Raw genomic sequence first — 12227 nt, 5'->3', positions numbered from 1 at the left:
TTGTGGTGTGCCTTCAAGTCATTTCTAATCTAAGGAGACCCTGACCTGTGGCAAAACTACCATTGGGTTTCCTTAACAACTTCCTTCAGAGAGCTTTGCCTTTGCCATTGCCATCCTTTGAGGTTAAGAGTGTGTGACTTGCCCAGGGTCACCAAGTGGATTTCATCATGTCTGACAGGGGATTCGAACCCTGTTCTCCAGAGAGAGATTTAGATATGAAGAAAACCATCCTATTGTAGAAGCAGAGTTATTCTGCGCCATTAAAGGAAACTTGGTCAGCCTGTCTCGTGGATGGTTGCTTTCAGATGCAGCGCAAGTCAAACGTAAAGAATTTAACCACAGGTTTGCAAAAATCCAATTTCCCAGGAACAATTTCCCAACAGTTTCCACCACGGGAGACGTAGTTCAGCTGCACGTCGCCTGAGACTTGCAAGAAATAGTACTGTATTGGGTTTATGTCGACGTTCGGCTGACATTCCCCACCCAACAAATTAAATCTGTATGGATTTCAAAATAGATAAATGCTTCCTCCGTGGACGGTTCCAAAATAAAGATAGAAAACTCTCAGCGTTTTGCATCGAAGACAGTTGTTTAAGGAATAGTATTCCTCAAAAAAGCATGATTTGGGAGGCACACAACAACAAATATTCCTGATTTCTATCATTTGAAGCTGGATAGTGAAGAATGAATGGGTCAAAGAACTAACAAAATGAATCTCAACAAGGGAGAAATGCAACCTATTTTTTCCCCCCAACTTGGATAGTTCCTTCAATATCTGCAATGAAACCTGAAGTGGATCCACTACGCCTTTGACAAAATATAAAATGGTGGAGAGCTCCAAGCCTCCAACCATAACCCCAATGGCTAATCCTCGCTTCTCCTCACCCCTAATTCATGGGCCTTTTGCACATCCATCTTCTCTTTAAGAGGCCAAAGTCTGGGATTTTAATTGGACCCGACTTGAGACAAAGAGAGGGAATATAATTTCTTTTAAAATGCTTTGGAAGATTTAACGGGGGTTCCTTCATCTGTTTTCAGATTAATACAGCCATTAACACGGAGTTTGCTGGCACCTTAAAGGCTTCATACGTTTTTATGATGACAGAAGCAGCCATGCTCACATCTCCATTTGTCAGGGCTGCCTTGGTTTTAAAGGGAAGGGGGAAACATTAAAAAGTTCAGATTGAATGGCAGCAGGACGCAAAAGAACCGCAATCTGTGACAATTCAATTAGAGTTTAAATGTAACATTCAACTGCTCCGCTTCCAGGTTGATTATATATATAATATATATACACAATGCTGAGTGGTTGCAACTGTGTTTTCCCCAGTTGCTGTCGCACAGGGGTGGGAGTCCTGTGGCCCTCCAGATGTTCCTGGACTGCAGTTCCCAGTATTCCTCATCACTGGCTAGGACTGCGGGGAGTTGCAGTCCAATAACATCTGGAGAGCTTTAGGATTCCCACCTCTGCTGTAGTGGAATATCATTTTACATATTATTTATGGTCCTCAGGGCAGTGGTCCTCTGGGTGTTTTGGACTTCAGCTCCCAGAAGTCCCAGACAGCTTGGTCAACATCCAGGAGTTATGGGAGCTGCAGTCCAAAACATCTAGAAGAACAATGGCCCCATACATACAGGCCAAAATAAAGCTGCTTCGAGTCACTTTGGAGATATGCTGTTCAAATGATGCATGCGTCCAAAGAGTCCGGAAGCCGCACCAAAGCCATGATCCAGTCCTAAGGACTGGAGTGCAGCTTTGGAGCAACTTCCAGACTCTTAGGACCCATGCATCATTTAAACAGCATACCTCCAAAGTGACTCGAAGCAGCTTTATTTTGGCCTGTCTGTATGGGGCCTACGTTTGGGAACCTTTGCCACAAGTGTTATTTTCTCCATCCATTCCCTTGTAATTCCAACAATGGTTTCGCTTCCCTTTACACTGATGTGTGGGTAATCCCAACAAACAAGGTGCCCTGGTCTCTAGTCCAAAGAATTTTCAGCCCTAATAAAACATTCAACCTTTAAGGGGCCATTTGGTTATTTTGGCCGATTAACACACCCAGGACAGTACCAAATCTTCCAATGGTTGATTGCACACTAAGGCTGGTTGCGTGTTAGACATGCATAGGCACTCCCCTCTCGTTTTCATCTTCCTTTCCATTTTCCTATATGTACTTCATTACTGAGAGCCAGGATGGCGTAGTGGTTGCAGCTTTGAACTATGACCAAGGTTCAAATTACCGTTTTGCCATAGAAACCCACAGGTTGACCTAGGGCAAGTCACATTCTCTCAGCTTCAAAGGATGGGAATGGCAAACCCCCCCGCCCCGAAGAAACTTACCAAGAAAACCCCATGATAGGGTTGCTTTAGGGCAGTGATGGCGAACCTATGGCACGCGTGCCGGAGGTGGCACTCAGAGCCCTCTCTGTGGGCGCATGTGCCATCATCCTAGCACAGTTTGCCAGAGGTTGTTACTAGAAAGCCAGAGGGACATGACACCTTGTAATAAATAAGTGGGTTTTGGGTTGTAGTTTGGGCACTCGGCCTCAAAAAGGTTCACCATCACTACTTTAGGGTCACCATAAGTTGGAAACAACGTGAAGGCACAGAACAAGAACATTGAAAGCTCACCTCTGGATGCATTTTGGAAGAAAACCTCAAATGGTATACAGGTTAAATGAGCAAAAAGCTTTGGCTTCCACCTTCGTCAGTTGGTACAGATGAAACAGAACTGCATCCCGGTGTGCATTTTGATCATTCTTGGTGAATGATGGTATCATGCTCTGGGCTGAGGCCATGTTGGTGTTAGGGTCTTTTGTTTCTGAATCCAGAAATCCTCACTTTTGTCCAAAATGCCTGAAGGAGGCAGCACTTCCGTACCAAACGGGGGTAAATCACAGAGACGTTCTAAGTTGAAATGCCAGGGTTGTTGGCTATTCAAGCTTCCTAATCAGAATTGCAAGACTTGTGGCTCCTGAAGCATGTATGAAGGTCTGCGGTTGTTTTGCTCACATATTGCAGATGACATCCTGTGTGTCTGCATTTGATCACAAAAATAAGATTGCAGGACTCGCAGGTGATGTGTGGTTTAATATAATAGGAACTGCCAGTCATGATGCTTCTAAAACTGACAGCCTGCTTAAGATACTTTAAAGGGATGCAAATGCTTTGAATTCCAGGGGTGAGATCCTACGTGGCTGACTGCTGTTTTTAGGATAGATATAAACCCATGCACAGACACACGCACCCCAGAAATATATATCAAATCTGACAATGATTAAATTCAGAGGGGCTTTCCCATTGGCTGTGCTTAACGTCCTACCCTTCCGCACGGCTGGAAAGAGAGTTTTGTAGGATATCCATCTAGGAGCATTTATGGGCATGCAAGGTAGATGATGCAAAGACTGTCACCCATCCATTATTGCAATGTTCTTTCTGTCATAATATTATTGCTGCCAATTCTCCATAGAGACCTGACAGCACATTTTATGTGGGTTATTTATTATCGGGCCTGCAATTCTCAGTTTACATACGCGGAAGGAAGATTTTGTGGATTTGCTACTACTTCTAGGAAAGTGATTATGAATAATAAATAGCTGGATTTATAATATATTAGGCTCCCCCCCCCTTTAAGTAATAGTGGAGATAGATTTGTATTTATTTCACTTTAGCTGTTGACCGTAATAAGATTTCATATCCTACATGCGGTATAAAAGAAAAGCACAGACAGCAATGGGAGGAAAATCAAAGACATCCTGATTCAATTGACTAGGTAGGAAAACCTTGGAAATGCCTGCAAAGTCCAAGATTTTCCTTGACTGGTAATTGAAAGGATAATTGATTGTATTAGTCAATTACACTATGGGATTGACTACCTAATGGACTATGTTAGCCCATTGCACTTAACACTGAATTTAGAGAGCAAATTGCACTCATTTCAGCAGCAGACTAGTGTTTTGCTTTGCTTTTATTTTGTGTACATTTATTTTTTTCTGGGTGTGTTGTAAAAATCAGGTCGGATGCTACACAAAGCCCACTTTGCCCTCCCTTGCATTATTTTAATAAGTGTAATGAGCCTCTTCCTTGGATCCTCCCATTCTTTAGCCCATCTTGAAAGAGAGAAAATAAAATTGGTTTAGATCTTACCCCTGGCTTGTCCAACACCTTGAAGGAGCAGCAAGTGGAACAATACCTATCCTCATGTCAGTTTTTGTTGACAAGAGACACTTGACACACATAGATGTCATCTTCCCCAAACACTCCTACATAAAAATAGACTCTTAAGGAGTTCAAAGGGGCTGCAAAGGCCACCTAGACTCATCCCACCATGCAGAAATACACCATTAAAGCACTCCTGAAAGATGTCTATCCACCCTCTGTTTAAAGACCTTCAGAAAGTCCACTATCCTCAGATGAAAAGTTAAGGGAGAATTAGGAAATAGAGTAGTAGGAATGAGGGAAATGAAGAGGGATAAGGAAAGGATGAAAGGAAAGTAGAAGCAGAAGGTAGAAAAATTAAAGGTAAGGCTCTATACAGACTGCCAAAATAAAGCTGCTTCGGGTCACTTTGGAGGTATGCTGTTTAAATGATGCATGCATCCTAAGAGTTCAGAAGCTGCGCCAAAGCTGCGCTGCAGTTTTTAGGACTGGATCGTGGCTTTGGCGCAGCTTCTGGACTCTTAGGACGCCTGCACCATTTAAACAGCATACCTCCAAAGTGACCCGAAGCAGCTTTATTTTGACCTGTCTGTATGGGACCCTAAAACAACCAAAAAAAAAAGAAAAATGAAGAAAGAAAATAAGAGATGCTGAAATAATTGTGAATAAGCATATGGAATATGCAATTAAACAATATAAATATGTATATTTCCCTAATGCAATAAACGTTTTTTAAAAAGGGTCCATTATGCTACATGGCAGTATATTCCATTGTCGAAAAGCATCAGGAAGTTTTTCCTAACATTTAGGTGGAATCTCTTTTCCTCTAGTTTGTACCCATTGCTCCATGTCTGAAGAGATCAAACTTGTCCCATCCTCAATCTGACATCCCTTCAAGGCTCTCATGCCACCTCTCAGCCTTCTCTTTTCCAAACTAAACATACCCAGCTCCCGCTAAGTCACATGTATTTTCCTGACACTGCAAATGCAACCTCTTCAGGAGCCTTTGGCAAAACCCAGGCCTTCATATATTTTTGCTCTGACAGAAACACCAGAACCAATGGCTGCAAGAAATTCACTGAGAACCAAGGAGGAGACATTGTACAGAAAGAACTTTATTGCACTTTGTTCCCAGTGCTGAACCAGAAATTGTGCCTACCAAGCCGCACTCACGATGGAGCTTTAGCACTTCTACTCTACCACAGAATGTGCATCCATGTCTGGTGAACCGCCCTGCCTTCTCGTTTCTTGTAAGATCGAAATACACGCAAATAGACTGAAATACATCAAAGTGAAACTAACCGGGGGCGGATGGGTAAAAAAAGAATTAAAACCACACACGGGGAAAAGTCCACTTGTTCCACAAATCTAGGGCTGATGTTTATTCATCTACAACATCTGGACTCATAGCTGATTTTTAAATGCAGCTTGCACTACTGTAGAAATGAGACCAGTTACAAGAACATATTGTCCCTTTGTGCATACATGAGGACAACCAGGGATGAGAAAAATATACCTCTAGTTTTTCCAGCATGATTGCTCTCCTCTTGCGAACATAAAAGGTTGTGCCACTTTGGATACTCACATGTTTAACTACAATGCTGAGAAGGGAAATACATACAAATCATTATTTGAGGGAAAGTAGCATTTGGGGCTAACGAGACTTAAGATCTGTTAAGGCTGCAACCCCATAGACTTGCCTGGGAGTAAGTCTCACTGAAGTCAGTGGGACTTACTTCTGAGGAACCATGTGAAGGATTGTACTGTAACGTCCATCATTACTGTATTCACTGGCACAGTACCATTAACAACTGGCTTGTAGGGCAGCTCCAGAGAACATGATCTGCTTCCTAAGATGTAGATGGGACTGGGTTCAGTGATCAGACACAACGGGAAAAGTTACCCTGTTTGGAAGAGCAGCAAGGCATTGTGTGTCTGCCCTCTGAGAGAACCTCTGTGAGGAACCTTCCACAAATCTTGACATTGCACAAGAGACTAAAGGGCAAACTAACTATAGAGTAAGGGCTGGCCAGAGTGCCATCCTTCCACATTAGGCTGAAGCTCTCAGCTGCCTTACCCAGCACTGTCAATGGTGAGTAATGCTGGGAGTTGTAGTCCACCAATAACTGGAGATGTCTTGTTGGACCCCCCGATTGCAACACAATGCCCACCAATTCAGAATGAATTAATAGCCACAGTTCAAAAAATCCAATCTGAGCTGAAAGAAAGGGACCCAGCCTGCATTGGCACTTCCAACTGGGAACCTTGCCTACCTGGTTTAGATTTGGCAGAGGAAATTGGCTAACACTAGACAAGTCCACAAACAATGAGCTCTGGTCCTTCCTAAACAAAAGTCAACAGAAGTCTCCCATATTTTACACCTTCAGGACAGCATCTACATGGAGGCATCTGGCATTGTGTGACCAGCAAGTCTCTCTTAAAATACCTAGTGGAAAGTCAGAAACAAGGCAATCGGTGGTTAAGGTGAGCTTTACATGATGCTAGTCTGGGGGGAAATGACCCATGGGCACTGAGAAATCAAGCTCAAGATGCCAGTGGGCACTGAAGCACTATTGGAACTAGGCTTCTTTCAAGTGTATTCCTTTTAGACAAAGATCATCCAGACAACAAGCAGATAGCCTTTCCATTAGCCTGCACATCAACAGTTATTTGAAAATACCAAGCCTATGCTGGGCAGGTTCTTCTGCCCAATTTCTTTTGAGGACTAAATACATAGGCAATGCTGAGGATCATGTCTGAAATATCTGTCATGGGGGATAGAAAGTCACTCATTCAGATTATCAAGGATTCTCAGACTTATGAAGGAAGCCCCAAAGGTCACAAAGAATCCCATCCCCATTGATTCAGATGATGGAGTGCCTATGTGCCAACTGAAAGATGTCTGAAGATGCCTGTGCCACCCAGCATGTGAGGCTTACTAACAGCATCCTTTCCGAACCGCTATGCACAACCTGTCAGCTACAAACTGGACATACATGCACCGCCTATTTCTAAGAGCATCCATATTGGGTTTAAGGCTGTTAACCGCACAACTACAAAGACTTTCCATGAAGTCTGTCTGCCAGCTTCCAGCAAAAGGAAACAGAATGATCTACTACAGCACTAAAAGGCTTCACTGAGGAACCTTGTCCCACTCCAAAATTACAATTTCTGCACAGCCCAAATACTCTGGTTTTCCTTGAAACATAAAATCGATTTTATTGATTTCTATCCAAAAAGTTAAAAATACAGAAGGTTCAAGGAACTTTTGTCTCTTGGCAGATGATCAGACTGCAACATGAGAAGACAATCCTTCACTGAAATGTTTTAATTTTATTTTTGTATCACAATCATCATCATTAGGACAAAGGCTGAGGAGCACTGACTCCACTACGGTAAGGATGCCATCCAATTCCAGAATTACATTTCCAGGTTCCACGAGTCCAGAAAGACAACCACGACAGCGTCACGACTTCACCGGGGGCCTCTCACTTACTGCACGATGCAGTGGCCGTTGGCATCTCTGAAGCGTAATCGCATCTTCGGTCGGTATTTCTCAAGATAAAGCAGCTGTTTGGAGTTGAAAGCTCCCCTCCTTTTCCTGGAATGGAATCACACACCCATGGGATTAAATCGTCCTCACTCTCACAAAGCACACATCTAAAACAAACTAGCCATTCCAGCTCCTCACCCCACTGCTCCATACCCGAGATGGCAGGACTCGAGCCAAGCAAACACAGACGAGGCATGAAGATCAATGTACTACCTTTGGACTGCAGCCTTTTAACTTACAGATCAACAGTTGAGTCTAACTGAGTTCTTGCACTACAGTTAGCCTTCCACATTTGCAGCTTTGAAATCTGCACAGATTTGATTATCTGTGGATTTGATTAACATGTCCTCTCTAGGTCCTCCAGCACAACTCTGTCAGAAGCTGACCATACACCTGTGCTGGAGGACCAAGAGATTATTAGAGAAAACACTTCTCTGGGCATTTGTAAGTTCTCCAGCACGATTCTATGGACAACCTCTGGAAGATGTTGTCCACAGGATTGCTCTAGAGGACCTAGAGTTTCCTAGAGAGGTGAAGCAGCATTTCTTCCTGGGGTTTGGCAGTTGTTGGGGCAAGGGTAAGACACAAATCTATGGGAGGAGCATCATGCTCTGAATTAGGCCCTCAGCCCATGTATACTGTTCTGCACTCCTTCAGATGAAACATGAGGTTTTAAACATGAACTTGAAGTAAATACTGTGCAAGCAAGAGTGTCTCTGGATGAATCCATCAGGCTATGCAGCATGTGGAGAGAAGTTCTGAGCAAAATGCGTTGTGTCTGATAAGAGCAGCCCACTCCCTTAGTGAACAGTGGAAGGGTGTTAGCTCCACCAGGAGGAGACCGCTGCACAGCCAGCAATCCTGGATTTCTTTGGAAAGGCTGCCTCCTATCAACCAAGCCAGGAACAGCAAAGCAGAGCCTATGATCAGCAAGGGAAAGCAACTGTGCCAACCAGCATATGTTATATTTATTTTAGGTGCCGAAGAAACTGGTCAGTTTCACAAGGCTGTTCTTGATCTCTTGTTTGATCTCACTTGTTCTTACAATGGAATTCTATGCTAGTTGTACCAATCACAAGGTTGGCTCTTTTTTATATAAAGAAGGAACAATCTGGCCCTCGAGCTTAAGCAGTTGCCTCTATCGCAAGTTCAGTAATGCCCCGAGGAATCAACAGCTTCTGCCCAGTCTTGTGATAAGCAAACAATTACTCAATGCAAAGAATGAGAGCATAGGAGAGGGAAACATCCTCTCCTTAACTTACTGTCTTATAAACTGCACGGCGTCCTCATACTTCATTCCACATTCAATGAGTGCGAGGGCAACCAGAACAGGGGCTCTGAGAAGAGAAAATCAATACAGATTTAGAGTAGCTCCAGTAAACAGATCAAGAATAGATACAATTCAGGGAGACATAGGTTCAGACTGCTTTTGTCTTCCAGCTACAGAACAGCCTTTGCCTGCTTTGCTTAGTTGTTGCCAGCTCTGCACGCAGTACTAAATCAAAGACCTTGTGGGTGCCCAATATGAGGGCACAGCAACCCAGTACATTTTCTGGAAAAGTATACTGCAAAAAATTGAAGCAGAATGGCCCTGGCCATTTGCAGATTTTTAAAGTTATTTTAAAGAGATTTTTAACGTCTTCCCACAATTAGTCAGGGGCACCTTTCCAGTCAAACAGTTTTTGATTAACTGGATTATCAGCTCAGCATTGCAGCTCTGGCTGTGAGCAGCAAGAAAAAGATCAGGGCAAGAGCTTCTGGCATCCAGTGTCAGCCAATCCGTTCCCTTACAATACTGAGCATGCTCAGGAGAGCAAGGGGCACGGCCAGTAAAACAGGAACACCAGCAACCATCATGAGCAGCATTAAAAAGCCAACTGGGAGAGAAGCTACAGCCACTAGGATGTCAGATTTTCAAAAGAAACAGCACACACCCAGCCCTAGGTTCATGGCACTAATGTAGATGAGAAATCCCACTTCATACATATGCATTCCTTTCCCATTTTACCATTACTGGGAGCAGGAAAGTTCCTTAAAAGGGTAACTAAACCAAGCAAAGTAGTTTTCAACAGGTGCCCTGCGATGAGTTGTAGCCTTCTGAAGACCATCAAAAAGCCTATTCATTGCACTTCTAGTCTCTTTAAATTAACAGTAGCACAACAAGATTTGTATCTGATACAAATCAGATCTATAAAAGGGCAAAAAAGAAAATCCTCACCCTCAGCCCCTAAAGGATATTGAGGGATACTTGACAACAAAAATTTAGAGTGTTTTGTGATGGAGGTGTGGCGGTGCTCCCCCAATGCAGCCCTCTAGCCTCCCACAGGTGCCCACCTCTGTCCTAGAAAAAAAAGAGGGTCAGAAGCTCACCTTCCCAGCCCTGCCACACAATGTACAGCAACGCAGCAGCCGGGTTCTTCACGGAATTTGGTTTTCAAGAGGTTGAGCCAGTCATCCACGATCTCACTCGGTGGTGGTGCTCCATCATCAAAGGGCCAGTCCTGTGAAAGAAGGGGAGAGGATGTGTTACTTTTGCTCAGTGCTCCAAATGGAAGGGTGGCACACTGCTGCTTTTCAGAGGCCTGTTACAGACTGCCAAAATAAAGCTGCTTCAGGTCTCGTTGGAGGTATGCTATTTAAATGATGCATGCATCCTAAGAATCCGAAGCTGCACCAAAGCTGCACTCCAGTGCTTGAGAATGGAGTGTGGCTTTGGCGCGACCTCCGGACTCTTAGGACCCATGCATCATTTAAATAGCATACCTCCAACGAGACCCGAAGCAGCTTTATTTTGGCAGTCTGTAACAGGCCAGAGAGACCTTTAACCAACCCACTTTGCAGTCAGACAGAACTGAACCTGACCTCAACATCCCATGTCGCCCTTTGCTTCAGCTTTGGGCACTGCTTCCACTAAATAATTCAATGTTGTTATCTTAATTATAGCAGTTGGGGAGATGGAGCAGGGAGATGACCTCAGCTTTCTTGTATGATAGTAATAAGCCTGATGCAGAAGATGCTGTTGGGGAAGGAGGACTGTTGGAAGACTGCTTTTGTTTCTGTCCTGTGCCTTCAAGTTGTTAATGAGTTATGGCAACCTTAAGGATTATCTTGAAAAGATCTGTTCAGAGGAGGCTTGCCACGGCTTTCCTCTAAGGTTAAATGCGTCTTGCCCAAAGTCACCCATTAGGTTTCCATAGCTAAGTGGGGGTTCAGACTCCTGTCTGCCCAAATCCTAGTGCAAACACTCAAACCACAATACCACATTGGCTCTCTCCCTAGAAGACTCTAACAAATAAAAACAATAAATATGATTATGGGCCATTCACTAAGTTCTTGGAATGGCATACAATAAAACTGACAGCACAGTGCTATAACCCTAACATCTAAATGCAGCATAAAGCCCAGCAGAGAACAGAACATATGGCATAATCAGATATTTCACCAGTTTGAAAACTTCTTATAAACATTAAGTTCTACAAATCATTAAAAGAATGTAAAAGATTAACACTCAAAGGCCTGGGGAAAGATACAGTTTTTAATCTGCCACCAAACATACTGAAACGTATGTGCTCAATGAGCCACTTTGGGAAGGTCAACCCACCACCAGGGTGCCACCACTGAAAACTTCCTTTTCTCTCATAGCCAGCTCATTTGGCACAGCATCCAAAGGAGGCCTCAAAAGAAAATCTGGGGGTTCATGCTCTTCCTCTTTATGTGTTGCTTTGATGCATGTTCACTGCAATTTTATTTATTTCCAGTACAGTACTACAGCTTCAATATGGCAATATGGTGCTTTAATGAGTACAATATGGCACTTTAATGAGTACAAGAAACCAGGTTCTAGACCTAAGGAGCTTACTTCTAAAATCTGATACAGGAAAAACAGAAGGCGAAAACGAAGGCCAGCGTTAGCAGAGAAACAACATGCAGCTGTTTTGCTTGTGCTCCGGCTGAATCACAGTAAAGCGTGGGAACTAGGAAATAAAAAGGGAGGCAGCCTTGCCCAAGTGTCCTGGGAGACAATTCTAAGCAAATGGAGCAGAAAAGGAAGAAAGGGAATTGTTTGCAGGAATAGGGGAGCTTAAAGAATAGTGGATATAGGCAGGAAGGGGTCACAATGCAAAAGTGGAGAGACCGAGGCAGAGGGATTTGAAGGTAAGGACAAACTTTGTGGGAGCAGACGGGAAGCCAAGATGAGGCAAAAGAAGGCAAGAGAAGAGAGTCCAGGTGACAAAAAGGGGGCAGAGACCCCAGTTTCTGAAGAGAAGAGAGATTCCAGCAGGAAAAATAGCACACTTCCAGATCCACCTTGAGCCACACGTACCAGAGATCTTTGCAATGAAGCCAATGGCGTGTGAGCAGGTGAGTTAAACTAATTAGCCGAAAGCATGAAACTGTTAACTCGATTTTGCAGAAACCACACCTTCTCACTTAATGACTGCCTAAGCCAGGAGGGGAAGGAAATGAGCAGATGTCTTTAAAGGCAGCATTACAACCTTTAATAATTAGTTCGGT

The 12227-nt window shown here is 43.6% G+C and overlaps 1 protein-coding gene across 6 annotated transcripts in view; it reads right to left on the bottom strand.

The window, feature by feature from the left end:
• Positions 1 to 7472: 7472 nt before the first annotated feature.
• LOC149305012 (protein tyrosine phosphatase type IVA 2-like) overlaps positions 7473 to 12227 on the bottom strand; it is a 33864-nt gene continuing 29109 nt past the window's right edge. For all 6 annotated transcript variants that reach the window (XM_089479532.1, XM_089479536.1, XM_089479533.1 and 3 more), the window contains 3 exons: positions 10083 to 10213; positions 8975 to 9049; positions 7473 to 7760 (listed from right to left, as the gene is read on the bottom strand). In XM_089479532.1, coding sequence (XP_089335658.1) covers positions 7652 to 7760; positions 8975 to 9049; positions 10083 to 10213 — 315 coding nt within the window. In that variant the 3' untranslated portion in view covers positions 7473 to 7651. The remainder of the gene's footprint in view (positions 7761 to 8974; positions 9050 to 10082; positions 10214 to 12227) is intronic.

Source organism: Sceloporus occidentalis, unplaced genomic scaffold (genome assembly GCF_023333645.1).
Source record: "Sceloporus occidentalis isolate IW3139 unplaced genomic scaffold, rSceOcc1.0.p SCAF_13, whole genome shotgun sequence".
NCBI classification, from domain to species: domain Eukaryota; kingdom Metazoa; phylum Chordata; class Lepidosauria; order Squamata; family Phrynosomatidae; genus Sceloporus; species Sceloporus occidentalis.
This window is presented reverse-complemented; position numbering and strand designations above follow the sequence as displayed.